The 24,842-nt window shown below is 43.9% G+C and overlaps 1 protein-coding gene across 1 annotated transcript in view; it reads left to right on the top strand.

Moving 5' to 3' along the window:
- The window catches only part of LOC143924974 (cytoplasmic phosphatidylinositol transfer protein 1-like), a 131,616-nt gene that overhangs the window by 22,835 nt on the left and 83,939 nt on the right, over window positions 1-24,842 (top strand). The window contains exon 2 of the mRNA XM_077449531.1: window positions 20,015-20,100. Coding sequence (XP_077305657.1) covers window positions 20,053-20,100 — 48 coding nt within the window. The 5' untranslated portion in view covers window positions 20,015-20,052. The remainder of the gene's footprint in view (window positions 1-20,014; window positions 20,101-24,842) is intronic.

A 24,842-nucleotide genomic window follows, 5' to 3' on the forward strand; every position in this document is an offset into this window, starting at 1 on the left:
GAAAGAGGGCTTGTTTTGTTGATTGTTTCTGATCATGCGCAGTCTTTAATTCTGATTTTTCTCATTAAAGTGGTGTTCCACCCCAAAATAAATAAAATAATTATTAACGTGCTTAAAAAGAATTAAAAGAAAACATTTGAAGAAAATGTTTTTTTTTTACTCACCTCTAAATGCCTGTTGCTAGGGGATCCCTCGTAATCTGCCTCCTTCGGCGCCTGGGCTCCTGACGTCACTTCCCCTCGGCGCAGGAAGAGAGATCGCCTCTCCCCTCCTCCCTCTTGTCAATCATCTGGGACACGTGACCGGTCCCAGATGATTGCGCGGCCAGTTACGATCTTGACAAAGTATTTCCCGATTCTTTCTATACAGAGAATTCTCTCTGCTCTGTTAAAGCCGACAGCTGTCAAAAAAAAATAAAAAATAAACGGGCAGTCTGCCAAGAATCACAACATTGGAACTTAAGGGCCGGTTCACACTGCGGGCGATGCGAGGCGACACGACTTGCCTCGCCGCGACCTGACAAGTCGCCCCCGTTCTGTACAATGGAACCGTTCTGAGAGGAGCGACTCGAGTCGCTCCGACTCAGAAAAAAGGTTCCTGTACTACTTTTGGGCGACCTCGGGGCGACTTGCATTGACTTCTATACAGAAGTCATTTGCAAGTCGCCGCTGAGGTCGCGGCAGGTCGTGGCGAGGCAAGTCGGTGTCGCCTCGCATCGCCCCCTGTGTGAACCGGCCCTAAGTATAAATGTATAAACATTGTGAAGATTTGTCCTTTAAATCAAAGGAATACACTTTGGTGTGTAAATGAGGGAAGTTTAACCACTTAAAGCGGACCTCCACCCTAAAGTGAAAGGCCCGCTCATTGGAACCCACCCCCCCTCCGGTGCCACAATTGGCACCTTTCAGGGGGGAGGGGGGTGCAGATACCTGTATAATCCTGGTATCTGCACCCACTTCCCCCCGTTGTGTTCTGGGAAACACACAGTTCCCAGGACACAGCAGGGACCAGTGGAGACGCGCAGCACGACTCGCGCATGCGCAGTAGGGAACTGGGCAGTGAAGCCGCAATGCTTCACTTCCCGATTCCCTGACAGAGGCTGGACCCTGGGACAGGTAAGTGTCAATTTATTAAAAGTCAGGAGCTGCAATATTTGTAGCTGCTGACTTTTAATATTTTTTTTTAAAGGTGCAGCTCCTCTTTAAACACTAAACCTTTTTATTTTAATTTGATGGTTTCATGTTAAAATATTTTATTTATTTTTTTGCTAGAAAATTACTTAGAACCCCCAAACATATATATATTTTTTTTTTAGTCGAGACCCTAGAGAATAAAATGGTGTTTGTGGCAATATTTTATGTCACACTGTATTTGCGCAGCAGTCATTCAAATGCAATTTTTTGGGAAAAATTTGAATGAATTTAAAAAAAAAACAGCAAAGTTAGCCCAATTATTTTTTTGTATAATGTGAAAGATGTTACGTCAGAGAATTTTTATTCTAAGCAAAAAAATTGTGATTTTCATTTTGGCCAGAATTGTGCAGCTCTAATATATACATAAATATACATATATATATATATATATATAAGTGTATGTGCGTGTGTAGCACCCTCTAGTTAGGTAGAGGTGCTAGAGTGAGGCAGGCCTAGCTTGTGGCACACGATTCAAACCCTGGACTGTCCGGGTGAATCCTGGACTGGTGGCAACCCTACTCCCAGCCCAGAATGAATACAAACAGACCTAGCCACCAGCTAGGCCTACCTCACTCTAGCACCTACCTAACTACCTACCAGCATTGACGCGCTGATTGAGGTTGACGCGCTTACGTCATCGCGCCTATCTGGTGGATAGGTGTTCACAAGCCGGCCGGCTGTGTTTCTATGATCATTGTTTTCACTTTCTTGTAAGTGCATTTTATTTGTTTTAAATAAATCTTTGTTACATTTTTACACTATGGAAAGTCTTCTTGCTTTTCTGGGTAACGTCTGACCCACCGTCCTGGTGGTTGATACTCGAGTCTCCCTGGTCATTATTGGTGTCCTATGCAAGTTGCCCTCCCTGTGGATTTCCCACATCCCCCCGAACAGAGGCCCCGGCTGGGTTATTAGCCGCAGGCTTATCAAAGCTTGTCTTTTGGTAAGCGCGCATTCTATGTGGTGGAGGTGCACTGTCCTTGAGAGGTGTTTTTCACATAGGGCTGTTACTGATTAAAATTTTCATGTTCGATTAATCGTTTTTGTTTTTTTATTCGATTAATTGACTCATTTCGATTAATTATAACGCACATACAGATCCAACTACTTTTAGCTGATCTCCTTGCAGTGGAACTCTGCATTAATCAGTGGTAAATGTGGTATACACTATATACAATCACCCGACACTAGTTAGTTTCCACAATCCATGACTTTACTTCACAGTTCACACAAATACTTTTTCAAATTCAAACTGTAGCACTGACTTAAGTCATTTTTTTTCCACAGTAGCGTGACAATCCCTCCACCTCCGGTCTAACCAATCACTCTCACCTTATGGCATGGACCCCTGTGCACACAGGCGGTCATGCAAGCGGGTATCAAAAGGGTTAACACGGGCCATAAACTTCTCTCACGTCTCAGATCTCAGCAAGGACGCCAGGTCTTGGGTAGAAAGAAAAGATCTAAGTGCTCACCCCTTAAGTATAAGATTTCATTTTTGTGTTCAAACACAAACTACTCACATAAAGATGATAAAAACACAGCATGTAAAGCCGACAATCATGTTAGTTCCGTAGGGCAGCAGCGGGTGTCGTCATGCGTAGCTCCTCCCCCATATACGCGTTACGTTCAATCAGAACTTTGACGTCACCGGAGTCCGGTGACTTCGATGTCCGTGACGTCACCGGATCTCCAACGGAACTCCCTGAAGACCTGGAAGCCGGCGGAGAGGTGAGTACCGATCAAAAGAATTTTGATCGATCAAAAAAATGAATCGATTAATCAAGGAATTAATCTTTCCACAGCCCGAATTTAACAAGAACCTACATTGATGTCTTTATGGACTGTTGACCAATTTTTCACATGTTGTTTTTGTGGTTTAGTTCACTCACCTTTACTGCTGGGACTTTTTTGTTTCTTTATTTATCTTAGCGCTGTCATATTGTATTTTGTTATCTGTGTATCTTGCAATTTTGATAGCTGCTTCACTTTATGTATATATTTTTTTATTTAGGTTTCTTGGTTTCTTTAGCGTGGTAAATTTCTAATTTTCTTATTTATATATTTCTATTCTATTTATTTAATACATTTATTTTTATATTTCTACATGTATCTTATATGTATACACATACCCTGTTTCCCCAAAAATAACACCTAACGTGATTGTCGGTGCTGGCTGCAATATAAGCTAGGGCTGAAACAACTAATCGTTTAATCGACAACTAATCGATTATGAATTTAATCGATTACTATTTTCATAATTGGTTAATCGGCCAGTAACATAATGGGGTTAAAAAAACTGAAATCACCCCTTTATAGTACAAAAACAGCAAATAATCGCTACTGTAAATATTACATTCACTGTTGCACAGTAAAAACATGAACCCCTTATAGTAGCGATTATTAGCTTTTTTTTTTGTACTATGAAGGGCTAATTTTATTTATTTTTTATTTTTTAACCACATGCTACTACATTATGCTACTAAACGTCTCTGGTTTTCACCCATGTGTTTTTTAATGCTTTTTACAGAAACGCACTACAGTTCATTTAACATTCAAATCTTCTTTTTTCAGCTGCTGGAAAGGGTCCAGGACCTTTTTCAACGCAAAACGGTGCTTGTTTGGTTCAATATACTTCAATGGAGTTGCAAAGAAAAGAAAAGCATGTAGTGCGTTTTTGCAGCAATTTGTGTTTTTTTTAAATCATCCCAACAACAAATTGGCCAAAAAAAAGGTAAAAAAAAGAAAAAAGAAAAAGCAAATTGCAGCCAAATCATGTGCGCAAAAATCAACATGCACAGCAAAAAGCACTGCATAAATTGATCAAAAGCAAACCGCATAGGTGGGTACCGAGCCTTATGCTGGCCACACAGATCAATTTTCAGATGAGAACATTCATGTGAAAAATCTTTGTACATTCGCTAAATTAAAGAATCTATTAACCGATTAATTGATTAATCGAAACAATAATCGGCCAACTAATCGATTATGAAAATAATCGTTAGTTGCAGCCCTAATATAAGCCCTAGTTAAAGTCCTTGTTGATCTTATTTTCAAGGTAGGGCTTATTTTTTGGGAAACAGGGTAGGGCTTATTTGAGAAGTAGGGCTTATATTGCAGCCATCACGACAATCACGTTAGGTCTTATTTTCAGGGGAAACAGGGTATACACTTTTTAAAATGATATAAAAGTTATGAAAAAAAGAGAAAAAAATGTGTATATATATATATATATATATATATATATATATATATATATATATATATATATATATATATATATATATATATTGTAAGGGATCTTCCCGGGGTAGGGTGTGTTTGGACACAGTTCACAGCAGACTTGGAATTTGATAAAGCAGATCTTGGCGTTTATTCGTGGTACAAACAGTCCAGCAAACAAAATATACAGCAACACCGTGCTTTCTAAGTACAACAAAAATAAAAGTCCTAGCCCGGCTGGGCGCTTACTAACAGGTTCTGCTCACCTATCTGACACTTACAAACACAGCGTCTTTCGCCTGGATATCGCAGGGTGAGTTTTAGCTCCAGCAGTGGCTGTGCTTGCAGCTTCCTTCAACACACAGATTGTTCATTCCCTGGCTGAGAAGCCATTACCTGCAGACCCTACAGAGCCTTTAGCTTCCCAGGCTAATTAGGATCCAAGCTCACCTGATCCCAAACCCAGAACTGGATTGGGGGATGTGGAATGACAGGTCCCTCTACCAAACCTACCTGCCATTCCATATAAACCCAGGCCCGGCAAAATTAAATAACAACTCAGCAGCATATCGCTGCTGAGAAACTGATCCATCCTGGATTTACCATCTCACACTGTGTAGCAACCTAGGTGAGATGTACACCCCCTCGATCACTTCTCCAGTGACATGTCTACATATCCTCCCCCTCTTTTTCAGACCGGAGGGCTGAGCCTTTTGTCCCCACAGACAACTTACCCTTGACAATGCGTCAGCATTTGCCTGTAATTTCCCTGGCCTGTGTTCCACAGTGAAATTAAAGTTTTGTAGGGAGAGAAACCATCTAGTCACTCTTGCATTTCTCTCCTTGTTTAACTTCATCCATGTTAGGGGGGCATGGTCTGTCACCAACTTGAATTTCCTGCCTAGCAAGTAATACTTTAAAGATTCTAGGGCCCACTTCACTGCCAAACATTCTCGCTCCACAATGGCATAATTTTTCTCGGCCGGGGTTAGTTTTCTACTCAAGTACGTCACCGGATGCTCCTCACCATTCACTACTTGTGAGAGTACTGCACCTAAGCCTGTGCTAGAGGCATCTGTCTGGACCAGAAATTCTCGCCTGAAATCGGGGGTGACTAACACAGGTGGTTGGCACAAGGCAGACTTAAGGCTTTGGAAAGCCTCCTCGGCCTCTGGGGTCCACGTGACCATTGCTGTCTTTCCGCCCTTTGTCAAGTCAGTTAGCGGAGCAGCAACTGAGGCAAAGTTCGGCACAAATCTACGGTAATAACCCGTAATACCCAGGAAAGCTCTAACCTGTTTCCTTGTCAGGGGTCTAGGCCAATTCTGTATTGCCTCAATTTTATTTAGCTGTGGCCTAACCAATCCTCTTCCAACAATGTAGCCCAGATATTTGGCCTCTTCTAGGGCTAGAGCACACTTCTCGGCATTTATGGTCAACCCTGCATCACTTATGGCATCCAACACGGCCTGTACCTTACAGAGGTGACTTTCCCAATCAGGGCTAAAAATGACCACATCATCGAGGTAGGCGGCTGAGTAATCACGATGTGGTCGCAGAATCAAGTCCATCAACCTCTGGAAAGTTGCAGGCGCTCCATGTAACCCGAACGGCATCACTACATACTGGAATAGCCCATCAGGGGTGGAGAAAGCAGTTTTCTCTTTAGCCTCGTCAGAAAGTGGAATCTGCCAATAGCCCTTTGTGAGATCGAGGGTGGTTATGTACCTGGCGTTACCCAACTTCTCAATCAACTCATCTACCCTGGGCATAGGATACGCATCGAACTTGGAGATCTCATTCAACTTTCTGAAATCGTTACAGAACCTCCAAGTTCCATTGGGCTTTGGGATTAGCACAATTGGGCTGGACCATTCACTCTGTGACACCTCAATTACCCCCAGAGCAAGCATACGTTTTACCTCGGCAGATACGGCTTCCCTACGTGCCTCGGGTATCCTATAGGGCTTAAGGTTTACTCTGCTTCTAGGCTCAGTTTCAATGTGATGATGGATGAGGTGTGTACGCCCTGGGAGGTCAGAGAACTTGTTTTTGTTTTTCTGTAAAAATTCCTGAGCCTCCTGTTTCTGTGACACTGATAGAGTATCACCTACCTTGACTGGAGGGATTGGTTGTGACAAATTATTAACAGTATTTGTCGCCCCCAAGGATTCCCTGTCTTTCCAGGGCTTGATCAAGTTTATGTGATAAACTTGGAAAGGCTTCCTTCTACCTGGTTGGTGCACCTTGTAGTTCACCTCACTGATCTTTTCAACAATTTCATAAGGACCTTGCCACTTCGCCAAGAATTTACTCTCAACAGTGGGGACTAGTATAAGGACCCTATCGCCTGGGTTGAATGTCCTGATTCTTGCGGACCGGTTGTAAATTCTACTTTGGGCCTCTTGAGCTCTCTGGAGGTGTTCCCTTACCAGGGGCATTACAGTGGCTATACGGTCCTGCATTTGTGCTACATGCTCAATAACACTCTTGTATGGGGTGGACTCATTCTCCCATGTCTCTTTTGCAATGTCTAGTAGACCCCTAGGGTGATGACCATAGACCAACTCGAATGGTGAGAACCCTGTGGACGCTTGGGGCACCTCCCTAATAGCAAACATGAGGTAGGGTAATAAATGATCCCAGTCACGACCATCTTTTGCCACCACTTTCTTCAACATATGTTTCAAAGTTTTATTAAATCTCTCCACCAATCCGTCCGTCTGGGGGTGGTACACAGAGGTACGGATGTGTGAGATTTTAAATAGTCTGCATAATTCCTTCATTACTTTCGACATAAATGGCGTACCTTGGTCAGTTAGGATTTCTTTGGGGATCCCAGTCCTAGAGAACATATAAAACAACTCACGTGCAATTGTTTTAGATGCAGTGTTTCTTAAGGGTACAGCCTCAGGATAGCGGGTCGCATAATCCAGGACTACCAAAATATACTGGTGTCCTCTAGCTGACTTTACAATGGGACCCACTAAATCCATGGCAATACGCTCAAAAGGCACCTCTATAATAGGGAGCGAAACCAAAGGACTGCGAAAATGTGACACTGGGGCACTAACCTGACATGTGGGGCACGACTCACAGTATTTTTTAATGTCATCATATATGGCCGGCCAAAAAAACCTCTGGAGAACCCTCTCTCGCGTTTTGTCAGTCCCCAAGTGTCCCCCAAGAACATGGTTATGTGCCATGTCAAGCACCTGACGCCGGTACGGCTTAGGTACCAGAAGCTGTTCCACAATCTCATCTTTAATCTTATTGACTCTATAGAAAAGATCATTAGTCACCGAAAAATGTGGAAATCTTTTTTCAGCATCTGGTTCCTGAGGTACCCCGTTCATAACAGCAACCTGCTCTCTCGCATTTTTGAGAGTGGGGTCCTGTAATTGTGCAGTCCCAAAATTATCGCTAGACACCTCTAAGTCTAGTATATTTTGCTCAGTGGGAGGAGCCTCCTCCTCCCCAGCCAGGACCTGCAAAGGAAAACAATCATTTTCATCCTGCACATTTTTATCATTCACAGTGGACAAGGCAACCCCCTTAGAGGTATCCTCACTCCTTTTGGGGATTTTTCTTTTTTCCCAAAGAGCCCAGAATAATGGAAAATCGCGCCCCAATATTACATTATGCATGAGGTTTTTAACCACACCCACTTCATATTGTACGGTGCCTTGTTCAGTCCCGACTTTAGCCAGCACTATAGGGTACACTTTTGTATCACCATGTATGCACACAACACTCATATGCTTTTTAGACTCTAAGTCCCCAGTCACCAGGCTAGCATGCACCAAGGTTACAAGGCTTCCTGAGTCCATTAACGCTTTAACAGGAAAGTCATTGATTGTGATGTTGCAGATTTGCGGTTCAGTCTCTAGTCCAGGAACTGCAGCACAAGATGGTTCCGCAAATAGCGACTGACGCCTGCTAGCGTCACATTCCATGGGTTCAGAGGTAAGAGGGCAATGGGCCGACACGTGTCCCGCCTCATGGCATCTCCAACACTGGATAGGGCCTGGTCTCTTTGGCAAGGAGTCCTTTTCAGAGCCCCTTAGCCACCCGGGACCATCACCAGTCTTTTGTCCCTGAGACACCACTTGAGCCCTTTTCCCCCCATCAGCACCCCTCCACACTCCCCCAATAGATGGAAGTCTCTTACCAGCTGACGGCACAGATCTGGCGCTCCGGGGAGGTGAAGATGCTGCAGGAACATCACGGAGGTAGTCCTCAGTCGCCTGGAACCTCTCCACAAGGTTGACAAGTTCGTTTGCATTCTTAGGATCACCTTGTCCCACCCAGCGTTGCAAGTCAGTAGGAAGGGCTCGGAGGTAGCGATCCATCACGACCTTCTCTAGGATTTGTGCAGGAGTAGAAGTGTCTGGCTCCAACCACTTTCTTGCCAAATGGATTAGGTCATACATCTGGGACCTCGCTGATTTGTCCAGACTGTAGCTCCAGTTGCGTACCCTCCGGGCACGGACTGCAGTAGTAACTCCTAGTCGGGCAAGCATCTCCTCTTTTAGCCGAGTATAGTCCTTAACCTCTTGCTCACTGAGGTCATAGTAGGCCTTTTGAGGTTCACCTGTTAAATAGGGCGCAATTACCTCTGCCCACTCAGCGGCTGGTAACTTCTCTCGCTCAGCCACGCGCTCAAATACTGTTAGATAGGCCTCAACATCGTCCTCAGCAGTCATCTTTTGCAGCGCTTTCTGCACAGTCCTTCTCCCAGAAAAAATCTCTGGAGCGGCTCCCTCCATTGTGGGTGGATTAGCAACCACAGGCGCCTTTCGATTTACTATCAGGTGCTCGATAAGTTGTTGTTGGCTTTGGCGCAAAGCTTGCAACTCTTCCTTATGCATCCGCTGTTGTGTAGCCATCATCTGCTGTTGTGCAGCCATGGACTGTTCATGTCGTCTATTGGCCTCTGTCTGCGCCTGCTGTTGTTGCAAACTCACTTGCATAAACTGCTTCAGCATCTCCTCCATGTTGCTGGACTGTTTTTGGAGTGTAGTTGCAGCTTTCACCCAGGACATCAGCAGCTGTAGCCAAGTCTGTCCACACCGTTGCCCCTAGCAACCGCGTTGCCCGCTACCTCCACCAATTGTAAGGGATCTTCCCGGGGTAGGGTGTGTTTGGACACAGTTCACAGCAGACTTGGAATTTGATAAAGCAGATCTTGGCGTTTATTCGTGGTACAAACAGTCCAGCAAACAAAATATACAGCAACACCGTGCTTTCTAAGTACAACAAAAATAAAAGTCCTAGCCCGGCTGGGCGCTTACTAACAGGTTCTGCTCACCTATCTGACACTTACAAACACAGCGTCTTTCGCCTGGATATCGCAGGGTGAGTTTTAGCTCCAGCAGTGGCTGTGCTTGCAGCTTCCTTCAACACACAGATTGTTCATTCCCTGGCTGAGAAGCCATTACCTGCAGACCCTACAGAGCCTTTAGCTTCCCAGGCTAATTAGGATCAAAGCTCACCTGATCCCAAACCCAGAACTGGATCGGGGGATGTGGAATGACAGGTCCCTCTACCAAACCTACCTGCCATTCCATATAAACCCAGGCCCGGCAAAATTAAATAACAACTCAGCAGCATATCGCTGCTGAGAAACTGATCCATCCTGGATTTACCATCTCACACTGTGTAGCAACCTAGGTGAGATGTACACCCCCTCGATCACTTCTCCAGTGACATGTCTACAATATATATATATATATATATATATATATATAGATATATATATATATATATATAGATATATGCCTATAATGAAAACCAAAGGACTTGTTTGTCCTTTAAAAACAATGGCAATGGAGATTTCTGCCGTGAGTTCCCAGCTCTGCCCATCTGCTGAGCCTATGTTGAGGGTCTTTAAGCATCTGACCATGAAAATGGTAAAATGAGGGGACAGGGGCGTTGGGGCCGAACAAAAAAGGGACAGCAGAGAGAAGAGACTAAAATTTCAAGTCATCTATTTTATCAAAATCCACCCGAATGGAAGTCGGAGTAAGGATATGTCAGCATGTGAACTCTTGCGGCGTGGGGGTCTACTGGATGACTCCGTCCTTGTGACGTCAATCATCGGGCGCGAGCTGATTGGTCCATCATTGCTGGACATTGAGATTGTAATCTATATTCCTCATGTCTGCTCTATAAATAGAAAGCCGAGCTTGAAAATGTGACTCATCTACTACTTACACATAATTGATTTATTTTACTGGTATGATCCAGAAGATTTATCTTTTCCGAAATGTTATGTCATGTCTTCCAAGGACAAAAGAGTGCAAATAGCGGCGGAGCTCGCCGACTCTCCATACGTAAAAGTGGCGCAGCTCGGTCATTTCTGCAGTCACTTCTTCTTTGTCATCACTTTCAATTGTGTGTAAAGCCAATTACCAAAATCTCACAGAAGCTTCAACATGTCAGTGTAATTGCAAAAATCATTTCCAATCTTTTTAAATCTGCTACTTTTATTAAAACGAATCCCTAGTGATCCTGCCATTAAGGTTCTTGTTCAGGCACTTCCTGTTATAGGGTGACCACGCCCTGTCCCTGATGCTTAACCACTTGCATACCGGGCACTTTCACCCCCTTCCTGCCCAGGCCAATTTTCAGTTTTCAGCGCTCTCACACTTTGAATGACAATTGCGCGGTCATGCAGCACTGTACACATATGGCATTTTTATCATTTTCACACAAATATAGCTTCCTTTTGATGGTAATCACCACTTGGATTTTTTTATTTTTTGCCAAACAAACATAAAAAGACCAAAAATGTTGCAAAAAAAACAACAACCATTTTTCATAGTTTGTTTAGCAAAGAGGTAATTTTTCTCTTTCACTGAAGAGCGGTGATAGGCTTCACTAATAGGCACTGATAGGCTGCACTGATGGGCACTGATAAGGCAGCACTGGTGGGCACTGATGAGGAGGCACTGATGAGGCTGTACTGATAGATGGGACTAAAGGGCACTGAGAGGTGGCACTAATGAGCACTGATGTGCACTGATAGGCTGCACTGATGGGCACTAATGAGGCAGCACTGGTGGGCACTGATGAAGAGGCACTGATGAGGCTGTACTGATAGATGGCACTAAAGGGCACTGAGAGGTGGCACTAATGAGCACTGATAGGCGGAACTGATGGGCACTGATAGGCAGCTCTGATTGGTACTGCTAGGCAGCACTGATATGTGACACGGATAAGGAGGCACTGAAGGACATCGAGAGGTGGCACCGATAGGCAGCACTGATAAACACTGATAGGTGGCACTGATGGGCACTGATAGGCAGCACTGATTGGCACTGGTTGGCGGCACTGATGGGAACTGATAGGCAGCACTGATATGTGACACTAATGAGGGGGCACTGATGGGCACTGATAGGTGACACTGATGGGCACTAATAGGCAGCACTGGGCACTGATTGGCACTGGTTGATGGCATTGATAGGCAGCACTGATATTTGACACTGAGGGGGCACTGATGGGCACTGATAGGTGGCACCGATATGTGACACTGATGGGCACTGATAGGTAGCACTGATGAGCGCTGTTTGGCAGCACTGGTGGACACTGTTGGGACTGCGCTAATAATCAGAACACTGATAATCAGTGCCGGTGTCCCTTTAACACAGGCCGGTTATCAGCTTTCTTCTTCTTCTCGCCTCACGTTGTCAGAAAAGCAGATAGCCAGCTTGTGTTTAGATCGGCACAGAGATGCAGCACAGGATGAAACAAGAATATATATATAGTAAAAAATGAAATAGCGCCTCTCCTGGCTGCAGTAAATCAGACAATGCATATTGCTCTCTAGGCATCCAATACTGATAAATGACCATAATAGCAAATTAAGAGGAGCCCCTGGTAAAGACGTTTTTTAATGTTGATTCAGTATTTTCAGTATTTTCCCCCAGCTGTCCTTGTGAGTCATAAAATGTAAAATAGAGAACCTTCTGCTACCCATAAGCCTGGTTTTTGAAGACGAGGTATCTCAGGAAAGACTGATTTGTATGTGGATTGAGCGGTTAGGCGGTTATGAAAAAGCTTTATTGTGTGAATGAACATTCCACCATCATACCTTAAAAAAGCCTTGCAGTCATGGTATGCACAGCCAATGGTGTGACCTTTATATATGGGGGCCTGTCTGCCCATACTTACCAATATATTAGCTCTAGTCCCGAGACCATGTCCACACTTGACTTATTTACTTCATGGTCACACAAATGATGGAAATGTGCACTCATGAATACAATTCACATGTTCAGTAACTTAAATAAGGGTGGCGCTGTGATCCCAGGACACAGCCCTGGACATGGCATCACTAGGAAAAACCACATGAATGCGGGACTGTCCCGGAAAATCCAGAGTCTATGCAAACCTCTGAAGCATTGAATCCGTATGACACTAGTTTCTGAGCAAAGCTTAGCAAAACTAGATTAAAAATATTTTTAATTGCTCTGGAGAAGCTTTGGTAGCCCTAGATCAGGGGTCACAAGCTACAGCCCCTGGGTCACATCTTTCCTGATACAAGATTCCTTCTGACCCCCAGCTGGGATCATTGGTGTGCCCTTAATGTGCACAGACTGAAAATAAAGGTCAACAGAGGCTGCTTATAATCTCAGTTTCACTCCCCCACCCCCACCCCCTCACCATGTAACAGGCGACTCTGATAAGGAGACCATTATGTAAGGTTAGACACAGATGGGGACCTAATGTAAGGGTAGACACAGATGGGGACCCTGATATAATTGGAGACTAAGCTGGGGACCATGATGTAAGGGGTGATTAAGATGGGGACCCTGATATAATTGGAGTCTAAGATGGGGACCCTGATGTAAGGGGAGACTCAGATGGGGACCCTGATTTAGGGGAGACTCAGATGGGGACCCTGATATAAGGGGAGACTCAGATGGGGACCCTGATATAATTGCAGACTAAGATGGGGACCCTGATGCAATTGGAGACTCAGATGGGGACCCTGATGTAAGGAGAGACTTAGATGGGGACCCTGATATAAGGGGAGACTTAGATGGGGACCCTGATTTAAGGGGACTCAAATGGGGACCCTGATGTAAGGGAAGACTCAGATGGGGACCCTGATGTAAGGGTAGACTCAGATGGGGACCCTGATGTAAGGGGAGACTCAGATGGGGACGCTGATGTAAGGGGAAACTCAGATGGGGACCCTGATGTAAGGGTAGACTCAGATGGGGACCCTGATATAAGGGGAGACTCAGATGGCGACCCTAAGGTAAGGGGAGACTCAGATGGGGACCCTGAGATACTTGGAGACTAAGATGGGGATGCAATTGGAGACTCAGATGGGGACACTGATGTAAGGGGAGACTTAGATGGGGACCCTGATTTAAGGGGACTCTCAAATGGGGACCCTGATGTAAGGGGAGACTCAGATGGGAACCCTGTTGTAAGGAGAGACTCAGATGAGGACCCTGATATAATTGGAGACTCAGATGGGGACCCGGGTGTAAGGGGAGACTCAGATGGGGACCCTGATGTAAGGGGAGACTCAGATAAGGACCCTGATGTAAGGGGAGACTAAGATGGGGACCCCGATGTAAGGGGAGACTCAGATGGGGACCCTGTTGTAAGGAGAGACTCAGATGGGGACCCTGATGTAAGGGGAGATTCAGATGGGGACCCTGATTTAAGGGGAGACTCAGATGGGGACCCTGTTGTAAGGAGAGACTCAGATGGGGACCCTGATGTAAGGGGAGATTCAGATGGGGACCCTGATTTAAGGGGAGGATCAGATGGGGACCCTGATGTAAAGGAAGACTCAGATAGGGACCCTGATGTAAGGGTAGACACAGATGGGGACCCTGATATAATTGAAGACTAAGATGGGGTGCCCAATATAAAGGGGTTCTCTGATGCAGATCATGATGTAAGGGGAACTCTGATGAGGACCATGATGTAAAGGGGGACTCAGATGGGGACCCTAATGTAAGGGGAGACTCAGGTTTATAGAGGACTCTGATGGGGACCCTGATTTATAAAATATTATTTTTCAGGTATTTGTAGAATATACTACCCTGTTTCCCCTAAAATAAGACCTAGCATGAGTGTCGGCGATGGCTGCAATATAAGCCCTACCCCCCAAATAAACCCCACCCTCTTTCCCCAAAAATAAGCCCTACCCTGAGAATAAGACATAGAAGGACTTTAACTAGGGCTTATTTGGGAGGTAGGAATTATATTGCAGCCATCGTCGACAATCACGCTAGGTCTTATTTTAGGGGAAACAGGGTATGTGGCTCTCTTACTGATACATTTGGGAACCCCTAACTCAGATGAACACCTAGAACTATAGGCATCTGACAAGTGACTAATCTAACGTGAACTGGAACTTCCTTGAGAACCCAGCCTTAGATTTCAGGAAAAAGATTGTACTATCCCTTTAAAGCATTTTGTGACCTGCTACAGAATCCAGGGAATAAGAAATATGTTATTTTTGTCTGTCTCATAAATAGATGCATCTTGTCTAGAGGTTGTCAGGGATGCGGCGTAAGGGATATTTCTAGATACCAGTCGGTATAGCAACGAGCCTTCACGCACTCACGTTTTTTTTTTTTTTTTTTTTTTTTTAACAGATGTTTGTGTGTTGATTTCATTTCTAATAAAACATTTTCCTAAAGTGGACCTGTCTTTTCAGAGATATTTCAGTCACTGTTCAGTATGCGGCCAAGAAAGCTCCTACAAAATATCAGTCTTCCTTAATCAGAGACAAACTTAAAACTATATCTGAACTTTTTTTTTATATTTTGGATACAGTGTTAAAACTTCTGCCAGTCCTTTTATTGCCATCTTTTTCCTATGGAAGAGATTTTCCATTCACTTCCTGTTTTGGGGACACCACGGGGAGCTGAGAAGAAATTTCCCCAAAGTAAAGAAAATGTCCTCTAAGGCTGGCCATACATACCAACTTTCTTGTACAATTTTACCAAAACCAGATAATATGAGGTCAAACCTAAACATTTTGAATTTGTATGCGATCACTACATAGTTGAAGGTAAATCTAAAGGATATTGAACAAGAGAATTGTATAATGTATGGCCAGCCTTAAACAGATATCACTGGTACAAGTGTCCTCAATGAAAAATGTCCCCTTCTTTTTTGTTCTGGTGACCAAACTCTGGTCTACATAGTTATTGGCAGATCTAATGGAGAAATGCAAAGAAGTGGGGCTCTGTATATTCCTCCAGGGGTATAATTCAGACAAACAATAAATATATAAAAATATTTAAACTTTATTCAGCATATGACAAACATATCCATTAAAAAAGAATTAAAACCATGTATGCAAGTTCATTTGTAAAAAAAAAAAACATGTATGCAAATTAGCCATCTGAAGTAACTGGAAGAGGAAAAGGAAAGAGGATGAAGGACCGTGGCAACCGCGGGGGCAACGAAGAAGGGGAAGGGGGTGAAAAGGCAAGCCATGTGATATATGACATGTACTTTTAAGATTTTGTATAAAATCTTGTAATGACAATTTACTACACTTTTATATTGATAGCCGAGGTCTTGATGAAGCAGGGTATCCCGCGAAACGCATCGATCTTTACAAGTGGATCTCAAGGCTATATGAACAGTTACTTCGGAAGACTAACTTGCATAAATGTTTTTTTTTTTTTTTTTCTTTACAAATAAACTTGCATACATGTTTGTTTGTTTTGTTTTTTTGTTTTTTGTTTTACAAATAAACTTGCATACATTTTATTTTATTTTTTTACAAATATAAACTTGCATACATGTTTTTTTTTTTTTTTTTTTTTTTTACAAATAAACTTGCATACATTTTATTTTATTTTTTTACAAATAAACTTGCATACTTTTTTTTTTTTTTTTTTTTTTACAAATAAACTTGCATACATGTTTGTTTGTTTGTTTTTTGTTTTACAAATAAACTTGCATATATTTTATTTTATTTTTTTTACAAATAAACTTGCATACATGTTTTTTTTTTTTTTTTTACAAATAAACTTGCATACATGTTTGTTTGTTTTGTTTTTTTGTTTTTTGTTTTACAAATAAACTTGCATACATTTTATTTTATTTTTTTACAAATAAACTTGCATACATGTTTGTTTGTTTTTTTACAAATAAACTTGCATACCTGGCTGTTTGTTTTGTTTTTTTGTTTTTTGTTTTACAAATAAACTTGCATACATTTTATTTTGTTTTTTTTTTACAAATAAACTTGCATACATGGTTTTAAATCTTTTTTAATGGATATGTTTGTCATATGCTGAATAAAGTGTTAATATTTTATATCTTTATTGGTTGTCTGTATTATACCCCTGGAGGTGTACACAAATTGCCACTTCTTTGCATTTCTATTTCTATATCACGGAAGGGATGATAGCTCCAAGGGTTGAAATGATCCTAGCATCCCACCCCCACACATAATATACTCTATATGTACAATCAGATTGTAATGATTGTGGTCAGCATTAGCTGCCTTTTAATGGCAATGGTGCATTGGACAATGAGATTGAAGATTTACGAGGGATATATCTGACTGGTTGGGCAGCATTGCTTGATTGGGTAGTATTGGAGCTGGCACTTTTCATACTTTGGTTGCCAACCAGCTCAACAGCATAGAAGGTACATATATGTTACATTGAGCCTTCTGATATTTTATAGATGGGGCAAGTTGTCTGCCTGACTGGTTGTTGGGCATAAGAATCCCTGATGGACGGACCAGCTTTAGGAACAGTTTTGATAAGCTGAAGGAGTGTCCATGAGTGGCCATGGGGTCACTGTTCTCCTACTTACCTACGTCTTTGATTTTAAGCGCCATAAAGTGCCAGATGGTATACACATGTAAAATGTTTTCCTCTGTAGAGCACAGTTGGTCCATTCTAATCTTCACAGTAGAGTAAGTCCGCTTATGCTTTGATCCGCTTCAAGTGGGTTTACATACCCATAGAGGTCTATGTAAATGTAAAATCTGTTTAAAGCAGGTCAATTGCAGGTCAGTAGGAGGTCAGCTTACACGTCAAATGTACCTGCCAAAGAATTCTGAACGATCTCAGAAGCATCTCAAACTGATGCCATTGATACAAGACCATCACACAAGCTCTAAATGTATGGGTAAGTGGACCTTTCAGTTACTAGGAACCTTTGACTTGCGAGGCAAATACAACCAAGCGGCCCTTTCATAGCAGGGAAAGATTTCCTATGGCTAAAATAAAGGCTCATGCAATGGCTTCCTTGCAGCTCTTGGCATTCAGACACGAGTTGATAGTGGAAAATGTTGTGATCAGGTCTAAACTTGGAGCCAACAGCAATATAATGCCCATCAAGTGTCATTGACCCCCTCTGATTGATGTAAAAATGGTGATGTATTTTCATTCAGGGGTCACCAGCCCATCATATCTAATCTATACTGACTAGGAGCCCTATTACTTAGCTCAGTCCTACACTAAGCACATGGGAATACCTTCATTCAATCTCAGTTCAACTTTCCATTGAGATCAGAAGAGAATCAAATGGAAAATCTACTGTCTTTAATGGACCGATAGGCAGTCCAATTGAAGAAACCCCACAACGAACCCAATGGAAAGTCCAATAGCTTTCAGATTGCTTTTAATGGATTAAAACTCTTTAAATCCATAGTCTTGTTGGAAGTTTGATCAAATCAAGTTCATTAACAGTAGCTGTCTTCGTTCTTTTAATTACTTTTAATCCTATTAGCGAGCCATAGCTGGGTAAAAGAATTGTTGCTGCCTGAAAATGGACACTAGACTCTGGTTTAGAAAAAGCTAATTATTCAAGAATGTATTCTTAACTGAAAAAAAGTCCCTTCTGTTGCTCTCAGCTACAAAGATCCAAATTTCTTTTTTTAACTCCTGTGATCCAACTTCCTATTAGAGGGTGGTTATATTTGTTCTTCATGGCCTCACTGTATGTAGGAATATAGCCACCCTCTTGCTCTCGAGATAAACTATGGACTTGGGACTAGTGCAGTGGTCTGTGAATTCTGCCCCATGGACAAGCTTAGTTCTTAACTTGCCTATATCCGACCATTTGGAGAGATATTCCTCACACTGTTACGAGACACTGATACCAACAGCAAGGCTCCATTTCTTTTGCTGACACCACCCATGGGGCAATATTCCTCCCATTGCACATACCATGGGCCATTATTTCTCCCATAGCCACCAGCCATGGGCCATTATTCCTCCCATTGCCACCAACCATGGGCCATTATTCCTCCCATTGCCACGAACCATGGGGAATTATTCCACCCATTGCCACCAACCATGGGGCATTATTCCTCCCATTGAAACCAACCATGGGGCATTATTCCTCCCATTGACATCAACCATGGGGCATTATCCCTCCCATTGAAACCAACCATGGGGCATCATTCTTCCCATTGACAACGCCATGGGCCATTATTCCTCCCATTGCCACCTACCATGGGGCATTATTCTTCCCATTGACACCAACCATGGGGCATTATTCTTCCCATTGACACCAACCATGGGGCATTATTCCTCCCATTGACACCAACCATGGGGCATTATTCCTCCCATTGACATCAACCATGGGGCTTAATCCCTCCCATTGACACCAACCATGGGGCATCATTCCTCCCATTGACACCAACAATGGGCCATTACTCCTCCCACTAATACCGATGATGGGGAACTATTCGTCCCCCTACTGACTGCAGGCGCTATGCAATTGTTTTTATTCCCACTGACCACTAAGCATGAGGCATTGTTTACTCCCACTGACAGTGGGGCATTACTCCCACTGGCCACAATCCTACCCCTGAAATCTGAAGGACAGTAAACTGGCCCTTTGCTTAGAAAGTTTGGAGACTCCTTGACTATGGAATTTGTATTGCGCATAGAGTAGTGTATGTGACCGCACTGCTCATTCCAAACAAAAAGAAGAAACGGTGCAAAAAAGGAGATGTTTGGGAGCTCACGGAGGGCTTTACAAGGAGGCAGAACACATAGTAAGAAACAAATGCACGAAAAATAGGTTAGTGTAACTAAAGGCAAAATTTAGTTTTGGACAGAGTGGAGAGGGATTAGATAACCTCTCAGTTTTAATTGCTATTTGTGCCCCTGTTAGGGAGATTCACCCTCTCTATATATCCCATTTACCATTATCATCAAAAGTGAAAGTAAAGAAAAACACCAAAGTTTGGGTTGACGTCAGAACAGTAACAGAGGGGAAATCTTCCAATGGGGACACTAGTACTGGTGACCCTGGTGTAACTCCACGATTCCCTCACTTTGGAGTGGGGGTGAGATTTCCTCTCACTTCCTGTTTTGGCTTTGGGGCAGGAAGTGAAGGGAAATCTCCCCAAAAGGTCACAGATGGCAAAAAAAACTGACAGGGGTTATAACCTATATTACTATATCCGAAATGAAAAATAGAGTTTTGCCTTTACTTTAAGTAGTGGATGTGTATGGATTATTTTTTGGAGAATAAAGATATTGTTTAATGTCACTTTAAGGACAACATACCATTTTGTGACCCGTATTTTAAATAAGCTCCCTTATCACTTTGTCATTGCTATTTCTGTTCTCTTCTAGACTTCCCCCAAGCGGTCCACTTTGGTCAAGAAATCAGCATGCTGGTGAAGGAATACCGGATCTGCATGCCCCTCACCACAGACGAGGTAAGTCATGGCTTTATGGTACATGAAAATATTAGGATTAAAGTGGTTCTTATTCATTAAAGTGGTTGTAAACCTAGTTCCACCACTTGTAGGAGATATTTCCACTACCTACAGGTAAGCCTTATTATAGGCTTACCTGTAGGTACTGGAAATATCTCCTAAACCTACACACTTTAGGAGATATTTGCCATATACGCATGCACCAACGTCATTGGCGCATGTGCACCGAAGAAACTGCCAGCTCGTGCCGGTTTTTCAGGAGCTGTGTCGTGACCAGCGACTCCCGCACGCATGCGTGGGAGTGATGTCATTGTGGCTCCGGCCAATCACAAAAAAATTTGGCTGCTTCGGGAAAAAAGAACCCTTGTTTCAAAGACCAACAGTGCTTATATATATAACTTATATCAACCAATCAGAATTCAGCTTTCAGCAGCTCAGTGCAAGTCGAGCAAAAGAAAATTAATTCTGATTAAGTTATAGCACACAGCAGTTATATTTCCTCATGTCACCTAGTAATAAGTGAATTCTAGTGGACTGTCTGTGTACTCTCGGTAATAATAAAAGGGCCAAATGACGATACTGCTAGATATCAGTTATGAGTGAATCACCCCCCTGCTCAGTGGGTGCAGTGGTGACATCTTTAGTGAGCCCATAGCTGGGAGCTCCAGCTCAGAGATTACTTAGGGGTAATCAATTCACCTTTTATATAATCTGGTAGAGCCAGATATGGCTTCTCAAAGGGCTGGGGCCTCTTGTTATGTGATTCCATGCTTTGTTAACCTTTTCTAATCATCCTCTGACAGTAGAAGGATCATAGAGGCAGTGCCTGATTTAGACAGTACTCTAGAGGGGAGTGGTTCCTGAACTAAGCACCACTACATGGAGGTGGTAGTTCCTAAACCAGGAGCACTCTAGACAGGAAGCAGAGTCTGATACAGGAAACACTTAAAGAAGGGATGGTGCCAGAACCAGATTGGGCAGTGCCTGAATTAGGATAAACCAGAGGAGTAGTGCCTGAACCAGGGAGCACTCTACAGAGGGTGCAGTGCCTGAACTGGGGAACATTCAGCAAAGTGGGTGATGCCTGAACCAGTGTTTAAACCAGGGAACATTCTACTCAAGGTGTTGTGCCTTAACCAAAGAACCCTCTAGAGACGTGGTGTACCTGAACCAGAAAACACTAGAGGGGGCAGTGCTTGATTGCAGGAACACTCTAGGGAAGAGGTGGTGGCTTACCCAGGTGACACTCTACATAGGGGGTGGTACCTGATCCAGGCAGCACACTACAGAAGGGACAGTGCATGAACCAGGGAGCACTCTACAGAGGGGGCAGTGCCTGAACCATGGAACACTCTAGAGAAGTGGCAGTGCCTAAGCCAGGAGGCAATCTATAGAGGGGGCAGTGCATGAACCAGGGAGCACTCTGCAGAGGGGGGTAGTGCCTGAACTATGGAAAGCTGTACAGAGGGGGGTGGTGCTTGAACTATGGAACACTCTACAGAGGGGGCGGTGCATGAATCAGGGAGCACTCTACAGAGGGGGCAGTGCATGAATCAGGGAGCACTCTACAGAGGGGGCAGTGCATGAATTAGGGAGCACTCTACAGAGGGGGCAGTGCCTGAACTATGGAACACTCTAGAGAAGTGGCGGTGAATAAACAAGGAAGCACTCTAAAGAGGGGGCAGTGCCTAAACCAGGGAACACTCTACAGAGGGGGCAGTGCATGAACCAGGGAGCATCAGAGGGGGCAGTGCCTGAACTATGGAACACTCTAGAGAATTGGCGGTGAATAAACAAGGAAGCACTCTAAAGAGGGGGCGGTGCCTAAACCAGGGAACACTCTACAGAGGGGGCAGTGCATGAACCAGGGAGCATCAGAGGGGGCAGTGCCTGAACTATGGAACACTCTAGAGAAGTGGCAGTGAATAAACCAGGAAGCACTCTACAGAGGGAGCGGTGCATGAACCAGGGAGCACTCTACAGATGGGGAAGTGCCTGAAGCATGAAACACTCTAGAGAAGTGGCGGCAAATAAACCAAGAAGCACTCTACAGATGGGGTGGTGCATGAACCAGGGAGTACTCTACAGTGGGGGTGGTGCATGAACCAGGGAGCACTCTACAGAGGGGGCGGTGCATGAATCAGGGAGCACTCTGCAGAGGGGGCATTGCCTGAACCATGAAACACTCTAGAACAGGGGCGATGTCTAAACCAGAGTACATTCTACAAAGGGAGCGGTGCCTGAACCAGAGCACAGTGCCTGGACCAAAGAAGCACTCTAGAGAAAGGGTGGTGCCTAAACCAGGGAGCATTCTACAGAGGGGGCCTCACTTGAACCAGGGGACATGCTAGAGAAGGGTGGTGCATGAACCAGGGAAAACTCTAGAGAGGAGCCGGTACCTGAAGCAGGGAACACTTTAGAGAGGGAGTGATGCCTACACCGGGGGGGGGGGGGCACTCTAGAGAAGGGATGGTGCCTGAACCAGGGGGCACTCTAGGGGGAGAGTGGTACCTAACCCTGGGATCATGGTAAGGTCTGAACCAGGAAATATTTTAGAGAAGAGGCAGTGACTGTACTAGAGAATACTCAGGGTCAGAGTGCATTTATATGCCAGAATATGTTTGATTTGAGCGCATCTTAAAGTAATCACCTGTGCATAACAAGCGTCAGTGGCAGGATTCATCTACTAATCAGTCTCCTGATGAAGTGACATCAGTGCGGTGGTCACAGCGCCCATCGTGTAGGTTAAGCGCTTTTCTCATCACACCCCGAGTATCACTCGTCTTCCTTTTGATCACACTTCAGCTCCATCTCCTCATTACTGCCAATGAGATATTTATAGACCCGCGGTCAGCTCCTGTTTTCTGCCAAAGTGCTCGCTGAGAACTGGGAAACGACACGCGCCGTGAGAACGCAGCAATTAGGCCCCGAACCCGAGGAGGCCTCATTTATGTGTCGTGTCTACTGAGGAGCATTGCAGCCAGAACTGCCATGGGGCTCACCGCAGATCCCTCACCTGGATGTGTTAACTGACTACGGGCTAATTCACATCTGTGTGCTGTATTTTGTGGGGCGTTGCATTTTAGGTGCATTTTACATGCATTTTAGGCATGTAACCATTGAACTCTATAGAACATATGTTTTGATGAAAGCGCATCAAAAATTAAGCATGAGGGACATTTTTATTGCACGGTACCTGAAATGCACACAAAATGTACAGGTGTGAACAACCACACTACTATGTACTCCGGCCCCAAGGACCATGGTATGTTTACAGCCTAACCCCTCAGCACTGACAGAGTTAAGCTGCAAGATGGGGGGTGGAGGGGGGTATGACGAGACATTAATGTTCGTGACAGCATGACAGGTCCCCATGTGTTACCGTAGTAACACTGACAGATCTGCATTGTCTAAATAGGAATTGCCATTAGCAGGTAAACTGCACAGATTGAGGAGTTTAGAGGAGAGGTGAGGGACCGGGAGGGGAGAGGACAATTCTCAGTGTTCACTACAAGATATGATAATATTGGTCTGTGCGCCCCACATCTCATATTTATACAGAGAGTCTCTGCAAAACACTCAAGACTTTCTTCTTCCTTTCTCCTGTCCTTCCTTTCATTCCTCCTTTTCTCCTTCCTTCCTTCTTTTCCCTTTTTTTTCCTTTCCTTCTTTCTTTCTTTCCTTCTTCCTTCCTTTCATTCCTGCCATCCTTCTCACCTTTCTTCTTTTCTTCTCCCCTTTCTTCCTTCTTCTCTTTTTTCCTTCTGCCTTAGTTTACTTCTTCTGTCCTACCTTTTTTCTTCTTACCCTTTTCTTTCTTTTCCTACATTTCTTCCTTTACTTTTTCCTTCCTTTCTATCCCTTTTCTTTTCTTCTTCCTTTCTTGTTTCTTGCTGTTTTTCATCTTTCCTTCATACTATTCTCCTTCCTTCCTTCCTTCCTTCCTTCCTTCCTTCCTTCCTTCCTTCCTTCCTTCCTTCCTTCCTTCCTTCCTTCCTTCCTTCCCTCCCTCCTTCCTTCCTTCCTTCATTACTTCCTTCAGTCTTCAACTTTCTATCCCTCCTTCTTCTCTCTTTTTCTATTCTCTTTCTTTCTTTCTTCCTTTTTTGGGTCTTCCTTTCAAGGATGGGTCACTGGGTAGGGGTACATTCCAAATGATGGGTGGGGGTACATTCCAAATGATGGGTGGGGATACATTCCAAATAATGGGTGGGGGTACATTCCAAATAATTGATGGGGTTACATTCCAAATGAAGGGTGGGGATACATTTCAAATAATGGTTGGGGGGACATTCCAAATAATGGGTGGGGATACATTCTAAATAATGGATGGGGGTACATTTCAAATGATGGGTGGGGATACATTCTAAATAATGGATGGGGGTACATGCCAAATAATGGGTGGGGGTACATTCCAAATGATGAGTGGGGATACATTCCAAATAATGGGTGGGAATACATTCCAAATAATGGGTGGGCATACATTCCAAATAATGGGTGGGCATACATTCCAAATAATGGGTGGGGGTACATTTCAAATGATGGGTGGGAATACATTCCAAATGGTGGGTGGGGGTACATTCCAAATGGTGGGTGGGGGTACATTCCAAATAATGGGTGGGGGTACATTCTAATGGGTAGGGATACATTCCAAATGATGGGTGGGGGTACATTCCAAATGATAGGTAGGGGGTTCATTCCAAATGATGGGAGGGGATGCATTCCAAATGATGGGTGGGGGT

This window comes from Lithobates pipiens, unplaced genomic scaffold (assembly GCF_037356315.1).
Source record: "Lithobates pipiens isolate NorthernLeopardFrog02 unplaced genomic scaffold, aLitPip1_a1.2 Scaffold_22, whole genome shotgun sequence".
In the NCBI taxonomy this organism is placed as follows: Eukaryota; Metazoa; Chordata; class Amphibia; order Anura; family Ranidae; genus Lithobates; species Lithobates pipiens.